This window comes from Felis catus, chromosome B1 (genome assembly GCF_018350175.1).
Source record: "Felis catus isolate Fca126 chromosome B1, F.catus_Fca126_mat1.0, whole genome shotgun sequence".
In the NCBI taxonomy this organism is placed as follows: domain Eukaryota; kingdom Metazoa; phylum Chordata; class Mammalia; order Carnivora; family Felidae; genus Felis; species Felis catus.
In genome coordinates, this window is record NC_058371.1 from 3,320,109 (window position 1) to 3,340,533 (window position 20,425).

At 39.5% G+C, this 20,425-nt stretch overlaps 1 protein-coding gene across 3 annotated transcripts in view; it reads right to left on the minus strand.

Annotated features, from left to right (window-relative positions):
- CSMD1 (CUB and Sushi multiple domains 1) overlaps positions 1-20,425 on the minus strand; it is a 2,016,427-nt gene that overhangs the window by 587,455 nt on the left and 1,408,547 nt on the right. For all 3 annotated transcript variants that reach the window (XM_045056760.1, XM_045056761.1, XM_045056762.1), the window contains one exon: positions 4,798-4,885. In XM_045056760.1, the coding sequence (XP_044912695.1) occupies positions 4,798-4,885 (88 nt within the window). The remainder of the gene's footprint in view (positions 1-4,797; positions 4,886-20,425) is intronic.

Below are 20,425 nucleotides of genomic sequence, written 5' to 3' on the forward strand. Positions count from 1 at the left end.
GTGCACGTAAAATGCTTACCAAGATGGAGCATATTCTAGGACAGAAAACAATTCTTGGTCAATTTAAAAGGATTTAAGTCACACAAAGTATGTTCTCTGACCACAAAGAACCTGGGGAAATCCCTAGATATTTGGAAACTAAATAGAACACTTTTATATAACCCATGGATTACACAAGTAATCACAAGGGAAAATAGGAAGTATTCTGAACTGCATGAAAAGGAAAACATGCTACTTATACATGATACAGGTAAATCCATTCTTGGAGTAGAATTTAAAGCACTGAACACCCACATTAGAAAAGAAAAAGGAATCTTAAATCACAGCTTCAATCTTAAGAAACTTCACAATGAAGAGCATATAAATCCCACTGTAATCAGAAGAATGAAAATAATAAAAGACCAGAGCAGAATTCAATGGAATATGAAACAAATAAAACCAATAGAGAAACATCAGTGACACCAAATGTACATTTTTTTTGACAAGATCAATAACACTGACATATCACAAGTCAAGTGGGTCTGGTAAAATAGAAAACACCAATTACCAAGGTCAGGAATTGCAATTCTGCCACCACTACTCATTTAAAGGACAATGAGAAAATATTATGAATAACTTTATGAAAATAAATTTGACAACTTGGATAAAAATCCGAAAAATACGTTGAAAGATGCAAACTATCAAAGCTACTTACTTAAGCAGAGTAAGAACCTGAACAGGTTTGTACGTAGAAAAAAAGTTGTACTGTAATTTAAAAACTTTTTGTTAGAAAATTGCACCTCCAGATGGCTTCACTGATAAATCTCTCAAAAACTGAAGAAAGAAATGTTATCAACTCTACACAAATTCTTTCAGGATGTTCCAGAGCACAGAATATTCCCTAACTAATTTGATGAGACCAGCATTACTCTGATAGCAAAATCAAGAAATTACAAGAAAAGACCATAGGGGTCTTTTCTAATATCTCTCATGAGCATACATGCAAAAATCTAAAACAAAATTAGCAAATCAAAGCCAACAGTATATAAAAAGGATGATACATCACGACCAAATTAATTTATCCCAGAATGCAAGAAAAATCAGTCAATGTAATTAATCATATTAAAAACTAAACAGAAAAGATCATCTCAATAGATCTAGAAAAAGCTTTTGAGAAAATCTATATCCATTCATGATAAGAACCTACAACAAACTACAAATAGAAGGATGCTTTTTCAGCATGATAAAAATAATCTATAAAAACCCTACAGCTAGTATCACTCAATTATGAAAACCAGAATGCCTTCCACCAAAGATCAAGAATAAAGCAAGAATGAGGATGCCTGGCTGGGGGAGAGCATGTGACTCTTGATCTCAAGGTCATGAGTTGGAGCCCCATGATGGGGGTAGAGATTACTAAAAATAAATAAAACATTAAACACTGAATGAAGCAGGAAAGGCTTACTATTTGTATTCAACCTCATAAGATAGGTCCTGGCCAGTTCTTTCAGGCAAGGAAAAGAAACAAAATTCATTCACATTAGAAAGAAAAACAGAAAACTGTTTATTTGTAGTTGTGAGCATCATCTAGAGACCTAGTCCTCTGAAGTGTAGAAAAAGCTACTATAACTGGATTATCACAGTTTTTTAATTTTTTTTAAAGTTTATTTATTTTTGAGACAGAGAGAGACAGAGCATGAGTGGGGGAGGGGCAGAGAGAGAGGGAGACACAGAATCGGAAACAGGCTCCAGGCTCTGAGCTGTCAGCACAGGGCCCGATGCGGGGCTCGAACTCATGGACCGTGAGATCATGACCTGAGCCAAAGTCAGACGCTTTACCGACTGAGCCACCCAGAGGCCCCTGGACTATCACAGTTTTGCACGCACACACACACACGTCCATAGATGGCAAAAATATTTACATTTGTATTTAGTCCTATAGGAAATTTATTCTTTCAAATCCCTTCCTCTGCTGTTATATTACTCGATTGCCATGAACTTGGAGACATGGAAACAATATAGAGATTCCCCAGGAAAATCAGGATTTGAAAGCGTGAATGTCTCATCTGAGATATGGTAACTCCTTTCCTTCCTTCACTGGTTGTCCCCAAGGCACACATAACCCCAGGGGCTAATGTTTACCCCAACATTGAACCTCTTCTTCAGAAACAAGGCTGTTTTAAGAATGAGCAGAGTAAATACCAGCACATTCATCTAAGATGCTCATAAAATGCTCCATTGCTGGGCTTGTGCTGAACCGATACCGGCTCCGGATGTCTCTGAGCTCCTTGTCAACTTTTGGAGATTAACAAGTTTCTCTGGGGCGCCTGGGTGGCTCAGTCGGTTGAGTGTCCGACTTCGGCTCAAGTCACGATCTCACAGTTCGTGAGTTCGAGCCCCACGTCGGGCTCTGTGCTGACAGCTCAGAGCCTGGAGCCTGCTTCGGATCCTGTGTCTCCCTCTCTCTCCGCCCCTCCCCTGCTCATGTTCTGTCTCTCTCTGTCTCAAAAATAAATAAAAATTTTAAAAAATTAAAAAAGAAAACAAGTTTCTCTAGTTCCTTTTACCATAGCATACAATTTGAACCTGGCATTGTCAGACAGCATTTAACTCATCATGTTTTAAAACAGAGCTAGTTATTCCAAAACAGACCAAGGAAGTTCCCAGATCCCTGCAAAGATTTTCAGGGATGACAGAGTGCTAGATGGACAATCTCCCTCACACGCAAGGGGCACTTGAATAATACCGCGAGTGCCAGTGGGCCAGGCACCATTTCAGTCACTGAGGAAGCCGGAGTGAATAAAACACCATCCCTGCACTGGAGAAGCGTGAGCTGGATGGGGAAAACGGACACGTGAACAATAATGAAGAAGAATCGTGGGAGAGCGTGTACAGTTCTCTGGGAGTGAGGCAAGGAGAACATTTTTTCCAGGGTGAAATGGGGAAGGGGCAAGTGGAGGAGGTCACTTTTGAGATAAGGAAGGAATTCAAAACATAAAAAGCTCTACGGATTCCAGCAAGAATGTGTACATTTCGTGTATCTGCTTGCTTTGCAAAAGAGAATTCCTGGTGCCTTCGGCTGACTGCTATTTTATCTGCTGGTGGAAGCCAGCACCTGTCTCTGCCAGAGAACCCACTGAGAGCGCTCACAAATACCCACAACCAAGCCGTGCTCTGGAGAACTTCCTTGAGCCAAACGAAGGAAGCCAATAATGGGCAGCCAGGGAGGGTGGGTACCGGAGGGGGAGCCAGCTGGTCGATGTGACCCGTCCCCTGAGAGTCCCTGTGGGTTCGGACTGAAGCTCCTCAGCAGCGAGAACCAGCCTGCGTCTTAGCTTTTCACTCTGCCCCCCTTGTTACCCCCATTGCCCTTCTCCAAAGAGCGCTTTTCCAAACAAAAAAAAATCACTTGAAGAAGAATCCTGTCTCAGGCTCTGCTTCAAAGGAACTTGAACTGAAACACCAGCTCCCCTAGCTACACTCAAACTTTGCATCTTTAACCTGTAAACCACATGATCTCCCATCCACTTCAAACAAGGCGGACACCGCTAGGAAGTCAAACGCATTTTGTTATCGTGTGTATTTTCTTTGTTTCCTTTTCATGGAAAAAAAAAGTATATGTGTCTATAATTTTACCAACTTTATTACAGCCAGCCTGTAGACAATTTTATTCTTTCTCTAACCTTTTCAAAATTACTATCGCTACTTGTCTTTTTCACTCATATGTGGAATTTAGGAAACGAAAGAAACAGACAAAAAAAGAGACTCTTAGAAACCGAGAGAGCTGTTGGTTACCAGAACGGAGGCGGGGGAGTGAGGGGTGAGACAGACAAAGGGGTCAAGAATCCACTCATCTGGAGGAGTACTGAGAAATGTGTAACATCAGTGAACTATTATACTGCACACTTGAAACTAATACAACACTCCTGTTAACTATACATCAGTAAATTATTAAAATTAAATAAAATTTCCCCAAATGGCCATTGCTACTCCAGCTTCACTAATACTCCTTCTTCCTTCTCTAGTGGCACGACTTTGTTTCAGTTTCCTCTTACTGTGGTAGCCCAAGCTCTCTACACGTATCTTTATTGTTTCCCTGTCAAAAATGGTGACATTTTAAGGGAGGAAAGCACTTTTCCCAACCCCCTTTATTCTTTATTTTGAAGCTTACTCCCAGTATGTGTATCCATCTTGTAAACTGGCAAACATTTCTGGAACTAATGGAAAGGAATTCCAAAATGCAAAGAAATGATATTGTAATCATTATAAATATAAATGGCATTATAATTATAATACACTATTACAATCACCACTACATTAATGTCACAACTGGAAAGTAGTCTCCAGCTCATCATGATCCTAGTAAAGTGAATCATAACATTTTCTGAAATAAATTGCATTGACTGCCACTTATATTCATTATTCTAAAAATTGAATGAAATTATTATGAGGCTATAGTTAAGTTTTTGCCCCATCTATTTTTTTAAACATTAACCAAAATGCATTAGAATAGGAGATGGTAATTAATGAAAAACCGGGAAAAAAAAAACCCTTGAGACAAATTTTGATTATATTCATTTAGGGTTAAATATTTAATACTTGCTCATATAGTGAAAGGCATCAACTCTACACCATGTGGAAGTTTTAAACACAGTCTGTCTTAGATTTTTACACAGTATGCCTTACATATAAGAGCCCCGTAATAATTGAGAAGTTGTATCTTTAAATCAAAAGGACATCAGAGTTAAGGACAACAAGTTGAAATTATATATATTTTAGAAAATCACATGCTTTTGAAATAACTTCTGTATCTCCTACCTGAAGTCGGAACCTGCTCTTCTTCCATTTTCCGGAATCCCGGGATCTGGACACATGTCAGAGACCAACGCAACGCCTCCTTGACTCACTATAATAGAGAGAAACATTCTTGTAAATTTGGTTAGCTGTTGGGGAAATCCTCAGAGAATAAATTTACGTTAGGCAGGCTTGGTTCTTAGACCATGACTTTAAAAATGCGATTTATTTTAGAATTAAGACATGTTAGATATATTAAAATACATCTTTGTTCTTATGTCTGAAAAATAAAGACTTCTTATCCAGTGAAAGGATGCCAACATTCTTTAGTCTGAGCCCTTCTTCTATTGGCGTGGTCAAAATTTAATTTTAAAAAATACATTTTCTCCTTATGTTCAACTTTACAATAGGTCACAACTAATAGCATGATGGGACAAAAAGAACAGAAGGGTAAAATGCCACAGTTTATATAGAAGAAAGCCTTCATCCACTCTCCACAGATGAAGTGAAGACACTGATTATTTGTTAATGCCCAGACGAGACATAATTTAAATAAAATTACCTATTGTGTTTTAAACATTGAACATGTTTATCATTGGACTAAAAAAAAAACGAGTATCATTCTTCTTTTACAAACATGCTGATGTATTTTCTGAATGTGTTCCATGAGGAGCCTTCCTCCTACAGGGATGTTGTACAATCACAGAATAGTTTTTAAAGGACGTGCTTGCTTATTGGATAGAGTAGCTGCCACTCCAATACCCACCCCACCCTATCTAAGTTGTCTAATCCAGCCGAGGCAATTCCTTCTTTCTTTCCACAAATCTGCTCAACAGGGGGCTTGTGACTCAATTCTGTTCAGTGAGACATGAGGGAAAGTCTGGAGCTGTGCCACTGGGAAGGCATTCCAGTGAGCCAACAAAGACCATCTCTGTTTTTATTCTGGATCTTTCTGTGTCTGGATTTCAAATGTGGAATTGTTGGTGCCATATTGCTATGTTCCAAGAATGGAGGGTATATCATAAATGGAGGAGAATATATATATACCAAGTACCTGGACCCTTGATATCATAGTTGAGACAGAAAATTTGCCAACTCAGGAACCTACCCTACCTTAACATCCTGTTGGGTAACTCGTGTTTCCTACAGCTTAAACCCATTTAAATAGATTGTTTCATTACCTATCTATATCTATATCTATAAAATCTATGTTCAGATATTTATATATTTATAATACATATATAATATTAACTATATATAATAGATTTATATATATTTTTTCTCCTCATATATTTTAAATGACTCCATGAGAAAAAATATATCTAGGTAGATACTGAAATCCTTAAGAATAGTATTAAAACTGTGCATAAAAATCACAATAATCACAGCAAGATTCAGTTTTCATTGCTAAGTTAGAATGAAACTGGGATATGGACGTAATCCCTCATTAAGTACAAATCTTACTAAAATATGTTAAATAAATTTATTCTTAGGAAGCACTTCATCATTCCAAAATAATCTTCATTTCTTACAGGTTTTAATTGAGATTTTTAAATCATCTAATACTCATTTTGCAGTGGGGTGTGAGAAATGGATTCACCCCTGAAATTTTCTTTCATATTTCAATATTTGTTTTTCTCACTATCATTTAAAAATGATCCAGCAAGAAGGGCAGTGGCATCAGGAAGATGGTGGAACAGGAAGTTGCAGGCCCTCACCCCACCATGGAAACATCAAATAAAAACTACAGACGAAATAAAATAACTTTGTAGGAACTCTGGTTACCAGTCAGAAGTCAACAGCAGTCAAGCAAACGCTCAATGAGGAAAAGCCACATCCATGAGGGGAGGAGAATTCTTGAAGGTTTAACATGCCTTGCTTCGCACCTTCGTTCCTGACCTCATTCGCGAGGGTGGAGAAGCAAAAAGAAGCTTGTTTGCAAATTGTGGCCTGTGGGCTGCATGAGAGACCGGTTTTTGTCTCGCCTGCCTTGGAGCTCATATGGGGAAAGGCAGCCAGAAGCCATGGAAGGCGCTGGTGGACTGCTGCATTTGTGAAGTGCGAAGGGGCTGCAGCCATGCAGGTATCTGGGGCCAAGAAGTTACAAAGGAACATCTAAGATCCCAGGAAGGAGTGAGGCTCTTTGGAGGTCTGGTGATCTGGAGATCATCATGGTGGCGATGGATGGACAACAATGCGAATGTACGCAATGCCACAAAACTGTACACCTAACAATGGTTAAAATGGTAAATTTTATGTTCTGTGTATCTTACCACTGGGTGTGTATGTGTGTGTATTCCAGCAAGTTATAAATCTGTGACCTATCAGCACATCAACTTCTATCAGTCTGACGGTTCTAGAGTAGTCCCCTTTATCCACGTTTCACTTTCTATGGTTCCAGTTACCCGGGTCAACCATGGTCCAGAAGCAGATGATCTAAAGCCTCAAGCTATGTCACAACACCTGTGACACTCGCCTCATTTCATCTGATCGGATAGGCATTTTATCATCTTCACATCATCACAAGAACGGTAAATACAGGACAGTAAGATATTTTGGGGGGGGGGAGAGAGAGAGATATTCACATAGCTTTTATTACAGTATATTGTTATAATTGTTCTATTTTATCAGTAGTAATTGTTGTTAGTCTATTACTGTGCCTAATTTATAAAATTAGACTTTACCATTGCTACGTACGTTTAGGAGGTAACGTAGCATATATGGGGTTCGGCACCGATCATGATTTCAGACATTAACCGGGAGTGTGAGAATGTATCCCTTACAGAGAAGGGGGACTGACTTCACTACTTTTATCTTTAGCCCCATGGCTTCAGAGTCTATATCATGTGCTAGGGCAGAGTCCCCAGGCAGTAGGCAGCGGTCTACTAATAAGTCTCTCAAAGAGACTCTAGTTTTAATAATCTCAAACTTCAGTGCAGAGTATTATTTGCACCATGTTTTTTTTTTTTTTTCTGTCATCATCACTTAGAAACATCTTATATACCCCAGAGCACAATGGTCACTGCTGTGTCATATGAAAATAGCTCATTAAGGTAAATGGCCATCACTGTTTTTATCAGAACTGGTCTGCTTTAGTGTGGCTCTTATTTCACTATCCTAGAATAACAGACTGCTCTAAAATGTAACATAAATGCTTAAAAGAGGTCTACTTCTATCTCCTCTTTTTCTGTTTTTCTCCCGTGGAGTAGTAATAAAAAGAAATGAGAGAAATTGGAAGTACCCATCCAAGTCAGATCAAAACACTCTGGGTCTTTTTAAAGATAATGTCAAAGTCACTTATTTATTCAAGAAAGGTTACTTACTTGGAATTCTGTGAGAGCACAGAATAAATTAGACAAGCCCGAATGGTTTGCAGATGGCAGAAGATAACAGAAAAGTGATGAGGGACTAAATGTAAAATATGGCTGATTTCCCGAAACAAAGATAGGTTTTTAATGGGATAACGACGGCAAAGACATGGTGACAAACAGGTTACGTACAAGTAAACAATAAGCTCCATAAATCCCAACTACCTACCCATCAACATCATGACCAATTAATTTCTCGAAAAACTGAAGCTTTAAAGCTGGAAAGAGTCATGGAGCTCAATCTGCTTCAAGCAGGTTCCCCAGTGCCTTGGAGACACATTTTCAAAAGAGAGGAATTACTTGGTTTAATATCATTTTAACTCTAATTTTGTTGAATTACATCTTTTCAAATCTCCTGGGACACATGCCACAGATATTAATAAATATATTAAACTTTAGTCAAAACCTTGGAGATAAAAATCAAAACTGGAAATATCCAATGGGTAGACTCATCACCCATCATTAACTAATACCAAAGCAAGATGTAAAATTATGCAAATGGATGAACAGATACAAATTAGGCAGTTTGTAAAAGACTTCTAATGAATTTTGATTTAAAATGTGTAAATTATATTAATGTATATATACTTAAATGCCTTTTTCAAAGTATCTCGGTTCACAATATGAAGACTCCTATGAAGTGTGTTCCGTAGGAGGAAGATGCTTTTCCTACCATATTATCCTGCTCTTTGAGGACATGCCTTGTGACTGTCAATTAAAATTCAACATGAATTATTTGCAGCAAGCTATACAGTGAGACCAGTGCTATAGAGATAAAAGTAACTAATACAAAAGAAATATAAACAACTACCTCTGTTATTAAAGAAAACAGAGACAAATAACTCAGTGGAGACAAGAATTACAATTACTGAAATAGAAACAAGCAGAAAGAAAACACTAAGAATAACAATGATGAGGATGATTTAAATTTAAATCTGGAATTTAATTAAATTTAATAATTTAAATTTAAAGCCGGAAACTCCAGCTGTCATTTACACACACACACACACACATAGAGCTCGTGTGCATGAGCAGAGGAGAGGGGCAGAGTGACAGAAAGAGAGACTCTTAAATAGGCTCCACGCTGAGCAGAGGCTTAAACCCAACAGGGAGCTCAGTCTCATGACCCTGGGATCATGACCTGAGCCAAAATCAAGACTAGCATGCTTCACCGAATGAGCTACCCAGGTGCCCCTACAGAGTTCTTTAGACTGAATCCATACAGCCGTTCCATGAGGTGATAATATTAAGCCCATTTTATAGGAAAGAAAACCGGGGCCAGAGTTGGGACCTGATAGATTCCAGAATCCAGGTTCCTTTCCCTACACTTCCTGCAATAAGTTACTGAGACATCGTATTTATTAAGGGCTTTGTAACTTAAACCAAGGCCTTTAAAAAATAATGTTAAAAGATTCTTCATAATAAAATTCCATTTCTAATGAAAAGTTACCAAGCACCAAAAGGTGGAGTAAGAAAGGTGTTTTCATTTATACTCCCAATCTAACATACATATGTGGAGCCATATGCTTTGAGCCATGAGGCTCTAGCTCCAACACCATCTGGTAGCAATCTTCCTGCAGTAAAAAGACCAGACTCGCTTTCCACGCGAGGCCCTAAGCCACCTCTAGAGCACCAGAGCTACGGACTGGCTTGAAGATTCAAATCTTCATGTAAGGTGCCATCTTTTGAGTTAAAATTTAGTTTGTAAGCCTTGGGAATAAACAGCCCAAAATAAGAGCCACTTAAAGAAAATCCGACTTTTTAGTGACACTGCTCCTATGATCTGTTATAACACATTTTTATTTTTGATACTTACTTCCCTATGTTTCAGATGGATCAATTTTGAGACTAATTCTAACCATTTTACACCTTCAGAGAGGTGACGTGGTTTTAGTTCCGTAACAACAAAATATGTTGTTATACAGAACACATTCTGGTTGAAATTCCTTGGTAGCAGTATTTCCCTCTGTCAATGACCTTTCGATGATACACACCCCATGCCATGCATGTGTGTTTGGGGGGTGCTGTAAACTTCAGACTTTCCTACCATAAATCAGTGTGGAACAAGTCAACACTGACATTTGTTCCTTCCACATTTAACAGACTCAGTATTTCTTTACTGAAATGCAAAGCAATGCCTACTTTCTAATGCATTTCCTCTTTTTGATTTGCAAATTTTATCTTGGCAAGAATAAAACTTATTCCTGTTGTTTCTTCCTAAAACAAAACGAAACAAAACACTAAACCACTAACTTAACTAAATGTAAACCTCCACAACATTTTGCTATTGTACTAATTTCTTTCATTTAGCTCTAACAGGATTATTCTTACTTTGTTGAGTATCACATGGGATATTTCCACATGCATACCAGAATTAAAGGTAACTTTTCTCTGTTTCTGATGAACATTTACAGTCTTTGCCAGCAGTTGGTTCGATCCCAGAACAGTACACAAATACTGACAAGTAAAACACAAATTGATGATATCTGAATAAAGAAGTCTTATCACCAGTGCAACACTAGGGTTTGAAAGGGAGGGTTGGCACAGAAGTAACTTATCAACACATCTTGCTTCGATCTGTACTTTTTGGACCTCAGATTAAATCATCAAGGAAACACCTCTTATGCAACAGAATTACAGAACATGAAGCCCCTTGTGTGAGCTATATTTGTCAAATGCTTCCTTTAATATAATGCCAGACATTTTGTCTGGACTCTCTCTCTTTTCTCACTGCATTAATTTGCCGACTTTTAAAACACTAGTAACCGAATGCCCACCACCATGACTTTTAGATCTAAGTTTGCCATGTTCTTATTTCCAGTTCTATTGCCTATTCCTAAATCAAGCTCTTAGCTTACAGCAACTTATTTTTCAAAGGGATTTTAGGGGCACCTGTGTGGTTCAGTCAGTCAAGCATCCAACTCTCGATTTTGGCTCAGGCCATGATCTTGCAGTTCATAGGATCGAGCCCTGCATCCGGGCTCTGACAGTGCTGACAGAGCAGAGCCTGACGAGGATTCTCTCTCTCCCCCTCTCTCTGCCCCTCCCCCATGCACACTCTCTTTCTCTCTCTCAAAATAAACAAGTAAACATTTAAAAATAAAATATAGTTTAGCTTCTTGCGTAATAAAATATTATATAGTAATAAAAACATTATCGAGGAACTTTCAAAAATGTTAATGGTTCTCAACCGCACAACAAATAAGGATGATTTGGCTGTCACTGAAAACCTCCCATTTTTCTAACATTATTCGAGCACTATCTGCAGCGATCTTACGGTCCAGGTCATTTTAAAAACTCCAAATTCTCTCACTATTAAGACTTATTTTTTTCTTTAACATTGCCTCTTCTAGATTGTTTTTCTGCCAGGGGAGAAAACAAGAAGTTCTTAGAAGAGCTATGATATGAGTAATTACCCTTCCAACTGCTAAAATTACTATGGCAGCAAATGTTCAAAGTGGGAGTACTTTCCTTATGTATCTTCAAATTAAACCAAGATATTTATTCAGTACTCAAATAAAATGAAAAATAAGAATATGCTAGTATAAAACCAGTCTCAATGACCTCTGCAAAATCAGCAGCATGGAAATTTATGCCAGAGCCTACAGGCCTGACTCCTCCCATCTTCCGGCACTTGGATGTACATGGGCAGGCACCAGAGATGCCTCTGTGCACCTGTCCTGGCTCCCACAGATGCAGGGTGACCATCACTCAGGGACGAAGCAGCCTCAGGTTGAGGTCTTACAGCCTGTAACTTCTGCTTCAGTCTCCTGCAAATTCAAGGACGCTGGACTTAGGATTCTTGAAAATGTTTAGGGCTTCTCAAAGATATGTCACAGCGCACCTAATTATACATGGTCTTCTAACAGTAAAACCAACATCTGACGAGGCCAGTTTATGGTACTTTGCATAGGATGTGTGTTACTTTGCATAACCTTGAGATATGAGAAGAAAGGGGAAAAATCTCAAAGTCAGTGTATACTATAATTGATTCAGGCATATATATATGTATATATATATACACATATATATATGAAATTATTGTAAATTTATATTACAATACACATATTTTGATACTTCATATGAAAGATAATTTATCTACATCATTAAAGTTTAGTTGTTAATTTTTACATCTCAAAAATAAAAAATAGATATCTGAGGGATGAGTACCCATAGAAAATTTCTTTCTCAGATAGTTTGTAAGTGATTTCAGAAATTTATATTTAAAGGCATTCTGACTAACACAGTAAATGTAACTTCTATAAACGTGTTTCATATACTTGACGTATATATATTTATCACTTATATATGTATTTCACATGTATTCATATAAGATATTAAATAACTTAAATTTTACAGTAAATAGATATAAATATTCAGATATATATTTATAACTATATATTTGCTTATATAAAATAGCTTGAAATGTATAATATTAATAAACCAGTGTTATTTAATACAAATGGTTTGTCTATCACACATATTTTTATAATACACATTTATTATTTGTTTACAGTAATACTGTATAAGAGACAGACTAAAACTATTTTAAGATGGCAGAAATGTTAAGTTCTCTGAGAATTTATGTGATACACATAGTTTAACATTATAATGATGTATCAATAATGTCTGTATTAATGTATCAATAAATCAAATTGCTTGGTCACTCTGAAAACTCTCCTTATCTCAGCATATCCGTATGGGTAATTTCACTCTGTACATTATTCAGATGTTCTGCAAACGTGTAATCCAGAGGAATGCAATTTTTGACTATCGTAAAGTACATTTCTTACAGCATGGTGATGGTCATTTTGAAAATCCAAAGGTGTAAATACGTGGGAGAAATAATAATCCCCACTCTTGATACAGTATGTGTATAATGTCTCCATTTTTCAAGTTATGAATTATTAAGTTACATGTATTTAAAGTAATAATGGCCTATCACCTCTGGTCATGAGATCTTAAAAACCAGTGAAAAAACTTTGTAGGTTACTTGTAGTCTGGCTACGATTTTTTCCTTCCATGGTCTCAATTGAATATATCAATAAGTTATAGACATGTAAATATGAAAAGGGTAAGAATCTAATATTAATATTCTAATATTATTAAATATAAATATTAATGAATAATATAATATTAATAAATGTATTCCAACAAAAATACATAAAATTTAATTTGTGTAAGGAAAGGGATCATAGCAAGGAGAGGAATCAAAGCATGTGATGTACTGTGGCAGGTACTTTTACACGTTACATAATTCAATCCTCACAAAATCTCTGCAAGGAAGTTACTACATTTGACAAACAGGAAAGTGGGGTTGGGAGAGTAGTTAGTATATCCTATTTGTTTAGCTGATACATGTATCAGAGTTTTTGCTTTCAAGACCTACATTGTTCTTACTACATTAATTCATTTTTTTTATATACTTGGCTAAGGAGGAGGTTTTGAGGAGATAATATTCATTTATGGACAAAGGTTTTTATTTTTTATGTTTTTTAAAAATTTGTTTAATTGAAAGAAAATTTTTAACGTTTTTTGAGAGACAGAGCATGGGCAGGAGGGGCAGAGAGAGACAGAGAGACAGAGAATGTGAAGCAGGCTTCAGGCTCTGAGCTGTCAGCTCAGAGCCTGCTGTGGGGCTCGAACTCAGGAACCATGAAATCATGACCGGAGCCAAAGTTGGATGCTTAACTCACTAAACCACCCAGGTGCCCCCTTTCATCAGTGTTATATAGTTTTCAGAGTACAGGTCTTTAACCTCTTTGGGTTGGGTTTATTCCTAGATATTTTATTATTTATGGTACAATCGTAAATTTCTCTTTCTGCTGTTTCATTATTGGTATATAGAAATGCAACAGATTTCCATATGTTGATTTTGTATCCTGCAACTTTACTGAATTCATTTATCAGGAAAAAATTCTTTATGTATGTATGTATTAGAGAGAGAGGGAGAGCAGGGGAGGGGCACAGGGAGGGAGAGAGAGAATCCTTAGCAGGCCCCACGCTGTCAGCACAGAGCCCAATGCAGGGCTCAAACCCACAAACCACGAGATCGTGACCTGAGCTGAAGTCCCAGATGATTAAACAACTGAGCCACCCAGGTGCTCCTATGGACAAAGGTTGTTAAAAATGAACATAACTTATGTGCACTTCACAAATACTTGACCTTATAAACATTATACTTCCAGTATTAATACCCATGTAAATAACTCTAAATATCTTTAACATAAAAATCAGATCATATATATTTTATATATTAAATACATATTCCACTGTTTATTTATTTATTTTCAGAGAGAGAGAGAGAGAGAGAGAGAGAGAGCGAGCGCAAGTGGGGAAGGGTCAGAGAGAGAGGGAGAGAATCCCAAGCAGGCTCCACACTGTCAGCGCAGAGCTGGACGCAGAGTCTGATCCCACAACCCTGGGATCGTGACCCGAGCTGAAATCAAGAGTCGGACACTTAATCAAGCGAGCCCCCAAGGCGCCCCAAGAGCAGATCATAAAACAGAGTATGTGGTGTAGTTTTGTTTTTATGGAAACAAAATAGAAAAAAGTGTGGACAAGTTCATGGATGTACTCCCTTAATACCTAACCTTCATTTGCTGACTTGTAAACCTCTCTAGTCATGAAATGTCTACCCTTATAACTTAATAATTATTTTAAGTTGTACAGGTAACTTGTAAATGTTGGCTGTATGTATTTATATAGTTGCATTATCGTATAATGAAAATAGGTTCTTTCTTTAAAGAGAGAAAGACGTGGGGTGCGTGGGTGGCTCAGTCAGTTAAGCGTCTGACTTCGGCTCTGGTCATGATCTCGCGGTTCGTGAGTTTGAGCCCCACATTGGGCTCTGTGCTGACAGCTGGGAGCCTGGAGCCTGCTTCGCATTCTGTGTCTCCCTCTCTCTCTGGCCCTTCCCCTCTCGAGCTCTGTCTCTGTCTCTCTCTCTCTCTCTCTCTCTCAAAAATAAATAAACATTAAAATAATTTTTAGAAAAATAAATAGAGAAAGATGCATGTAAAAATGAAGCAGAGATCTGCCTCTCCATGTCTTCTAGACCACGCACCTTTCTCTGGGGGACTCAAAGCCATGAAGTTACTTGCCTTCCTTGTCAGGTAATGCTTCCACGGACACAACTCACAGATTTGAATTTAAAATAATTTATCTGGACCTATAACATTTACTTTCTTGAGAAATTTAGCTTCGATGTATAAAAGATAGGAGACAGTTAGTGATGAAGGTTCTCATTGGAAGAATGCCATTCGGTAGGCAGCATGCATTAGGTTTCATCACAAGCTCAGGTATAATAGGAGGCAGATGGGAAAAAAATATCAATACCTCAGTAATAATACATTGTCCCTTATAAGTATTTCCCACCTAAAGAGCTAGGCAGTGGTGTGTTTTTAAAAATGCAGTGTTTCAGCAGCCCTCTCCTGCCACTTTGGTGAAGCCAGAAGTCCCCGGGGGTGCAGAGAAGGTCTGCTTTTGTTCAGCGGAAGCTGAGGGAGGCATCCAAATGCAGGGAGGCAGACATACACACACTTGGTAGAGCTGAGCAGAGCAGCATTGCACCAAGAAGCCTACACGCCCTGGTACATCACATCGTAGTAGGTGAGAGCAACACCAAGAAATTAACTAGCCCCTGGAAAAGATACATGCTTCTGGCTTTCTACTTTTAGTACAAGAATATTCTTTCCCTTAAGTGCATCTGGTAACCAAAGGAATCTAAGATTTTTTTTTAAGTTATTAAAAATAAAGGTGGCCCAAATCCTGAACCGTGACATCGTTAAATGCTGGCAAGGCTATGGAGGAGCGGGGAGTTTCAGTACCGGTGGGAAGGCAAAATGGTAACACCACTTTGGACGGCAGTTTGGTGGTTTCTTGCAAAACTAAACACATTCTTACCACGTGATCCAGACACCACACGCCTTGGTATTTACCCCCAAAGAGTTGAAGACTTACAAAACCCTGCACATGAATGTTTACAGCAGCTTTATTGATCATTGTAAAACTCAGAAGCAACCAAGATATCCTTCCTTAGGTGAATTGATAAATTGTAGTACTTCCTTCCAGACAATGGAAAACTTTTCAGTGATAAAAAGAAGTTAAAGTCATGAAAAGACATGGAAGAATGTCAAGTGCGTATCTCTAAGGGAAAGAAGGCAATCTGAAAAGGTGACACACTATATAATCCCAACTATATGACTTTCTCAACAAGGCAAAACGAAGCAGTAAAAAAAATCAGTGGTCGCCAGGGACAGAGAGGGGGAAAGGTGAACAGGCAGAGCACAGAGGACTTTTAGGGCAGTGAAAATACTCCGTAGGACATCCTAATGATAGATACATGTCCAAACCCAAAGAGTGCACACCACCAGGAGTGAACCCTAATGAAAACTGCACACTTTCGGTGATAACTGTGTGCCAATGTAAAGTTCGTCAGTCGGAACAAAAACACTCTAGTGGAGATGCTGACAGTGTGTGTGTGTGTGTGTGTGTGTGTGTGTGTGTGTGTGTGCGCGCGCGCGCACGCGCGATTAGGAAGCATGTAGGGCATCACTGTACTTCCTTTTCAATTTTGCTGTGCACCTAAAACCACTCTAAAATAGTCTTAAAAAATAAAGTAACAAAAGGGAAACAAAAGAGAGGAAGAAAATGAGGAAGAAAGGGAGAAAGGATCAGAAGGAAAAGAGGGCAGCCTGGGTGGCTCAGTCGGTTGAGCGTCCGGCTTTGGCTCAGGTCATGATCTCATGGTTTGTGGGTTTGAGCCCTGCATCGGGCTCTGTGCTCACGGCTCAGAGCCTGGAGCCTGCTTCGATTCTGTGTCTCCTTCTCTCTCTGCCTCTCTCTCTCTGCATCTCCCCTGCTTGTGTTCTGTCTCTCTCTCTCTCTCTCAAAAATAAAAATGTAAGAAAAAAAAAAGAAGGAAAAGAGGAAAGGGGAAAGGATGAATCAGGGGGTGAAAAGGAAAGGAAGAAAACAAGAATTCCAGCCTGTCCCTGAGGGACTTCAAGGCTCACGTTGTAGATGAACACAGGCGCGACAAGAGGAGCCCAGGGGCTACTGGAGAAGAGGGCACCCCGGCAAGGGAACAGAGTGGGCAAAGATAGGGAAGGCAGAGTGGATATGGATCATCCACACCACAGAGGAGAACTGCTTATAAGGGGGAGGTGGGAACATGGAGAACACAAGTCAGGTATCAAGGTAAAGGTCGCACCATGAAGACGCTTTCTGAAAGAGAATCTTAAGGAGAAGCAGTCTTTCTTTCTTTCTTACGTATTCTTTCATATATGTATTCCACGTGACATTCAGACGTGTTCTCCATTATATAGACGTGTGTGTTTAGTGATACGTGGTTGTAATGTGAAACGTAAAAGATGAACTGTCTGTAGATGTGTGCGTGTGTGTGTGTATTCAAATATATTTATTCTGAAATATCTTCTCCGAAATCTGAATTGGATTTTCACTTTTTTAAACGGCACCTACCATGGGAATACACTTAATTAACTTTTTTTTGGTTCCTAGAAAATGGAACTTTGGTAGAAAGTAGAAAAGATACCATTTAAGGTAATTTGGCAACATCTTTCCTCCAGAAAGGACAAAATATAATGCCTGATAAATGAAGGAAAGTGATAAGGTACCATAATTAGAGGATACAGATTCAAAAACACAAGGTTTGTGTTAGAAAAATCAGAGGAAAATAGTGATTAAAAATTAAATAACATAGTGCAGTTCTTCATCTTTCAGTTCTGGAGAGTGCAGAAAAGCTACGTGGCTCTCAAGGTGTCCTAGTGCCAAGGCTGGGATTAAGGACAGATGTTTTCAGAATGGCTGCAGGACCTTGGGCGAGCTGGCTGTTCAACCTCTAGGAGACTCCATTTCTTCATCGGAAATACCTACCGTGCAACGTCATTGTGCAAGTTTAAGGACAGTGCAGGCAGCATGCTTGGAACTGCCCAATAAAGATGATATTACTGCAAGTATTTGCTCCACTCCTCTTCCCTATAAACGCCTCAGGCTACATTATTTCAGTGTGCTCTTTCAACTCTAATATTCCATGAGTCTGTCTCCATGATTCCCATCCTCAGGGAAATTTCATCCAGGGATGTGATGAAACATAAGTTTACTTAGAAAAGATTGGGGGTAGAAAATACCACATGAGAGACACAGAAAGAATACAGGTACAATAATATTACACGGAAAGCAACGTGTACTTTTCATAAAGTGGAAAGACACAAAGACAGAAAGACAGAAAGACAGACAGACAGACAGAAAGAAAGACAGGAAGGAAGGAAGGAAGGAAGGAAGGAAGGAAGGAAGGAAGGAAGGAAGGAAGGCAGGCAGGCAGGCAGGCTATTTGCATAGCGGAACAAAGGCTAAGAAGTGTAACAGGAACTGCCATTCAGAAACACAGGGTTTAGCGGGGTTTAGCATCTCGGAACTCAAATAAAACTAGTTGTGTAGGAAATCATACCTTTCAACTTAGAAGTAAGTGGGTTTGAAATTTTGCTTCCACAGCATTTGCGCCTGTTTCCAGTAGTGCTATTGTGTTATATTTAAAAGCCGCAAGACATGTTAACGTATTTTTTGAAGACACGGTGCATTTCTATTCATAAGAAGCAAACAACTGAAATGATTATTTCTCTGATAGGTTGCAGTCATCAAAATCACCATGGAGAGGACACTTGAAAATAGAAAGAGCAAGTTAGCTGTGGCCGACTCTGTGCAGCTGCCCGCCATCCACTCAGCAGCACAGCGGCTGAACGCCCCTTATGGGAGGCTCTGTGTTAGCTTCTGGGAGGCTTAACCTCATGAAATAAACACCAGACAATAAAAACCCAAAGCAATTTGCAGTTACAACTTGGAATCGGTGCCACGAAGGAAAAGGGCAGAATACGGTTAGAGACAGAGTTAGGGGGAACAGAGGGAGCACCGGATTCGGGGTGGCATCAGGCTGGCCCCTGCAGGGCAATGGCATTTCGATGGACACTTGAAGGCTGTGTGTCCGTTAGCTAAGGGGCAGAGTGGATGCTGTAACCCCCACGGCAAGTCAACAGCCAAAATCGGGCCCCCAGGGAGGAAAGATATGGGAGCATTCAAAGAACCAAAACGAGAAGGCCACGTTGCCCACATCACTGGTGACGGAGAGGAGGTCAGAACCAGATGGGAAACCACAAAATGGGAAGGTCTGATTTAGCGCAATCAGGTACCGGCTACTCCTAGAGGACTAGCCTGGGGAAGGTCAAACGCAGAGGCAGACAGACGGAGGAAGCTGTCCTCAGAGTCCAGACAAGAGATGGGGGAGGCTTGCACAGAAACAATGACGTGGAGCAGGTGACAGCTTTTATTGTGTTGGAGGGGAAACGGCAAAGATTCTGTAAGTGGTTTGGTCATGAGGATGGAAGGAAACACAGTTACCCGTTTGAAGAGCTGAATGGAAGGAGCTATCACTTCCTGCGCAGGGGAAGGGCAGGTAAGAGGAGAGCAGATGAAGATCGGAATGCTGAGCCGTTGTTGATCCCTTACATTTCAGGTGTCGATAGACAGCCCGTGCACACGTCAGCTGCACGTGCATGCGTGTGTGCGGGCTGGCAGAAGTGATCTCTTACATAAACCCAAGATTCCTTACCATAGATGGCGTATTTAAAATCACGGGAATCACTGATGTGATCCAGAATGGGGTTCTGACACTGCCCTAGCCTTGAGCCATTGTCCAAGCGTGCTTGTTGCCACGGGCTGGGCCTTCAGCCACATTTTCCCATCAGTGCCTTGTTGGCACAGAGAGACCCGCCCACGTCTGCCTTCCCAAGAAGCCCTCCGTGGTCATCCCGGCTAAAGTAACGGCCTGCACACGCCCCGTCTCTCTCTTGTCTGGACAGCACTTCACACCATCACAAGTTTCATTAGTCATGCATCTGGGACCCTTTCTCCATCATGGGAGTCCCGTGGCGGCAGAGCTTTCTCTGTCTTGTTCATCACCCTACCCCCAGAATCCGTACAGGGACTAGCACACGGAGGAGAACGACACTACCGACCAGCTGATGGCTGATCTGAGGAACAGCCGAGCAGCTGAGAAGCAGCAGGTAGGGAGGCAGTAGGTAGTGTCGGGGGAACAGATTAAGAGAATTTCCAAGATGAAAAGGTTGTGAACAGTCTGCAATGAGGCTAAGAAGTCAAGTACATAGAAGATTAAAACATGTGTATTGGTTTGACAACACTAGAGATCACCGGGGATTTCAGCAAGCTTAATTCAGGTCAAATAATGAAAAACCAAAGTCTTTGTGTGG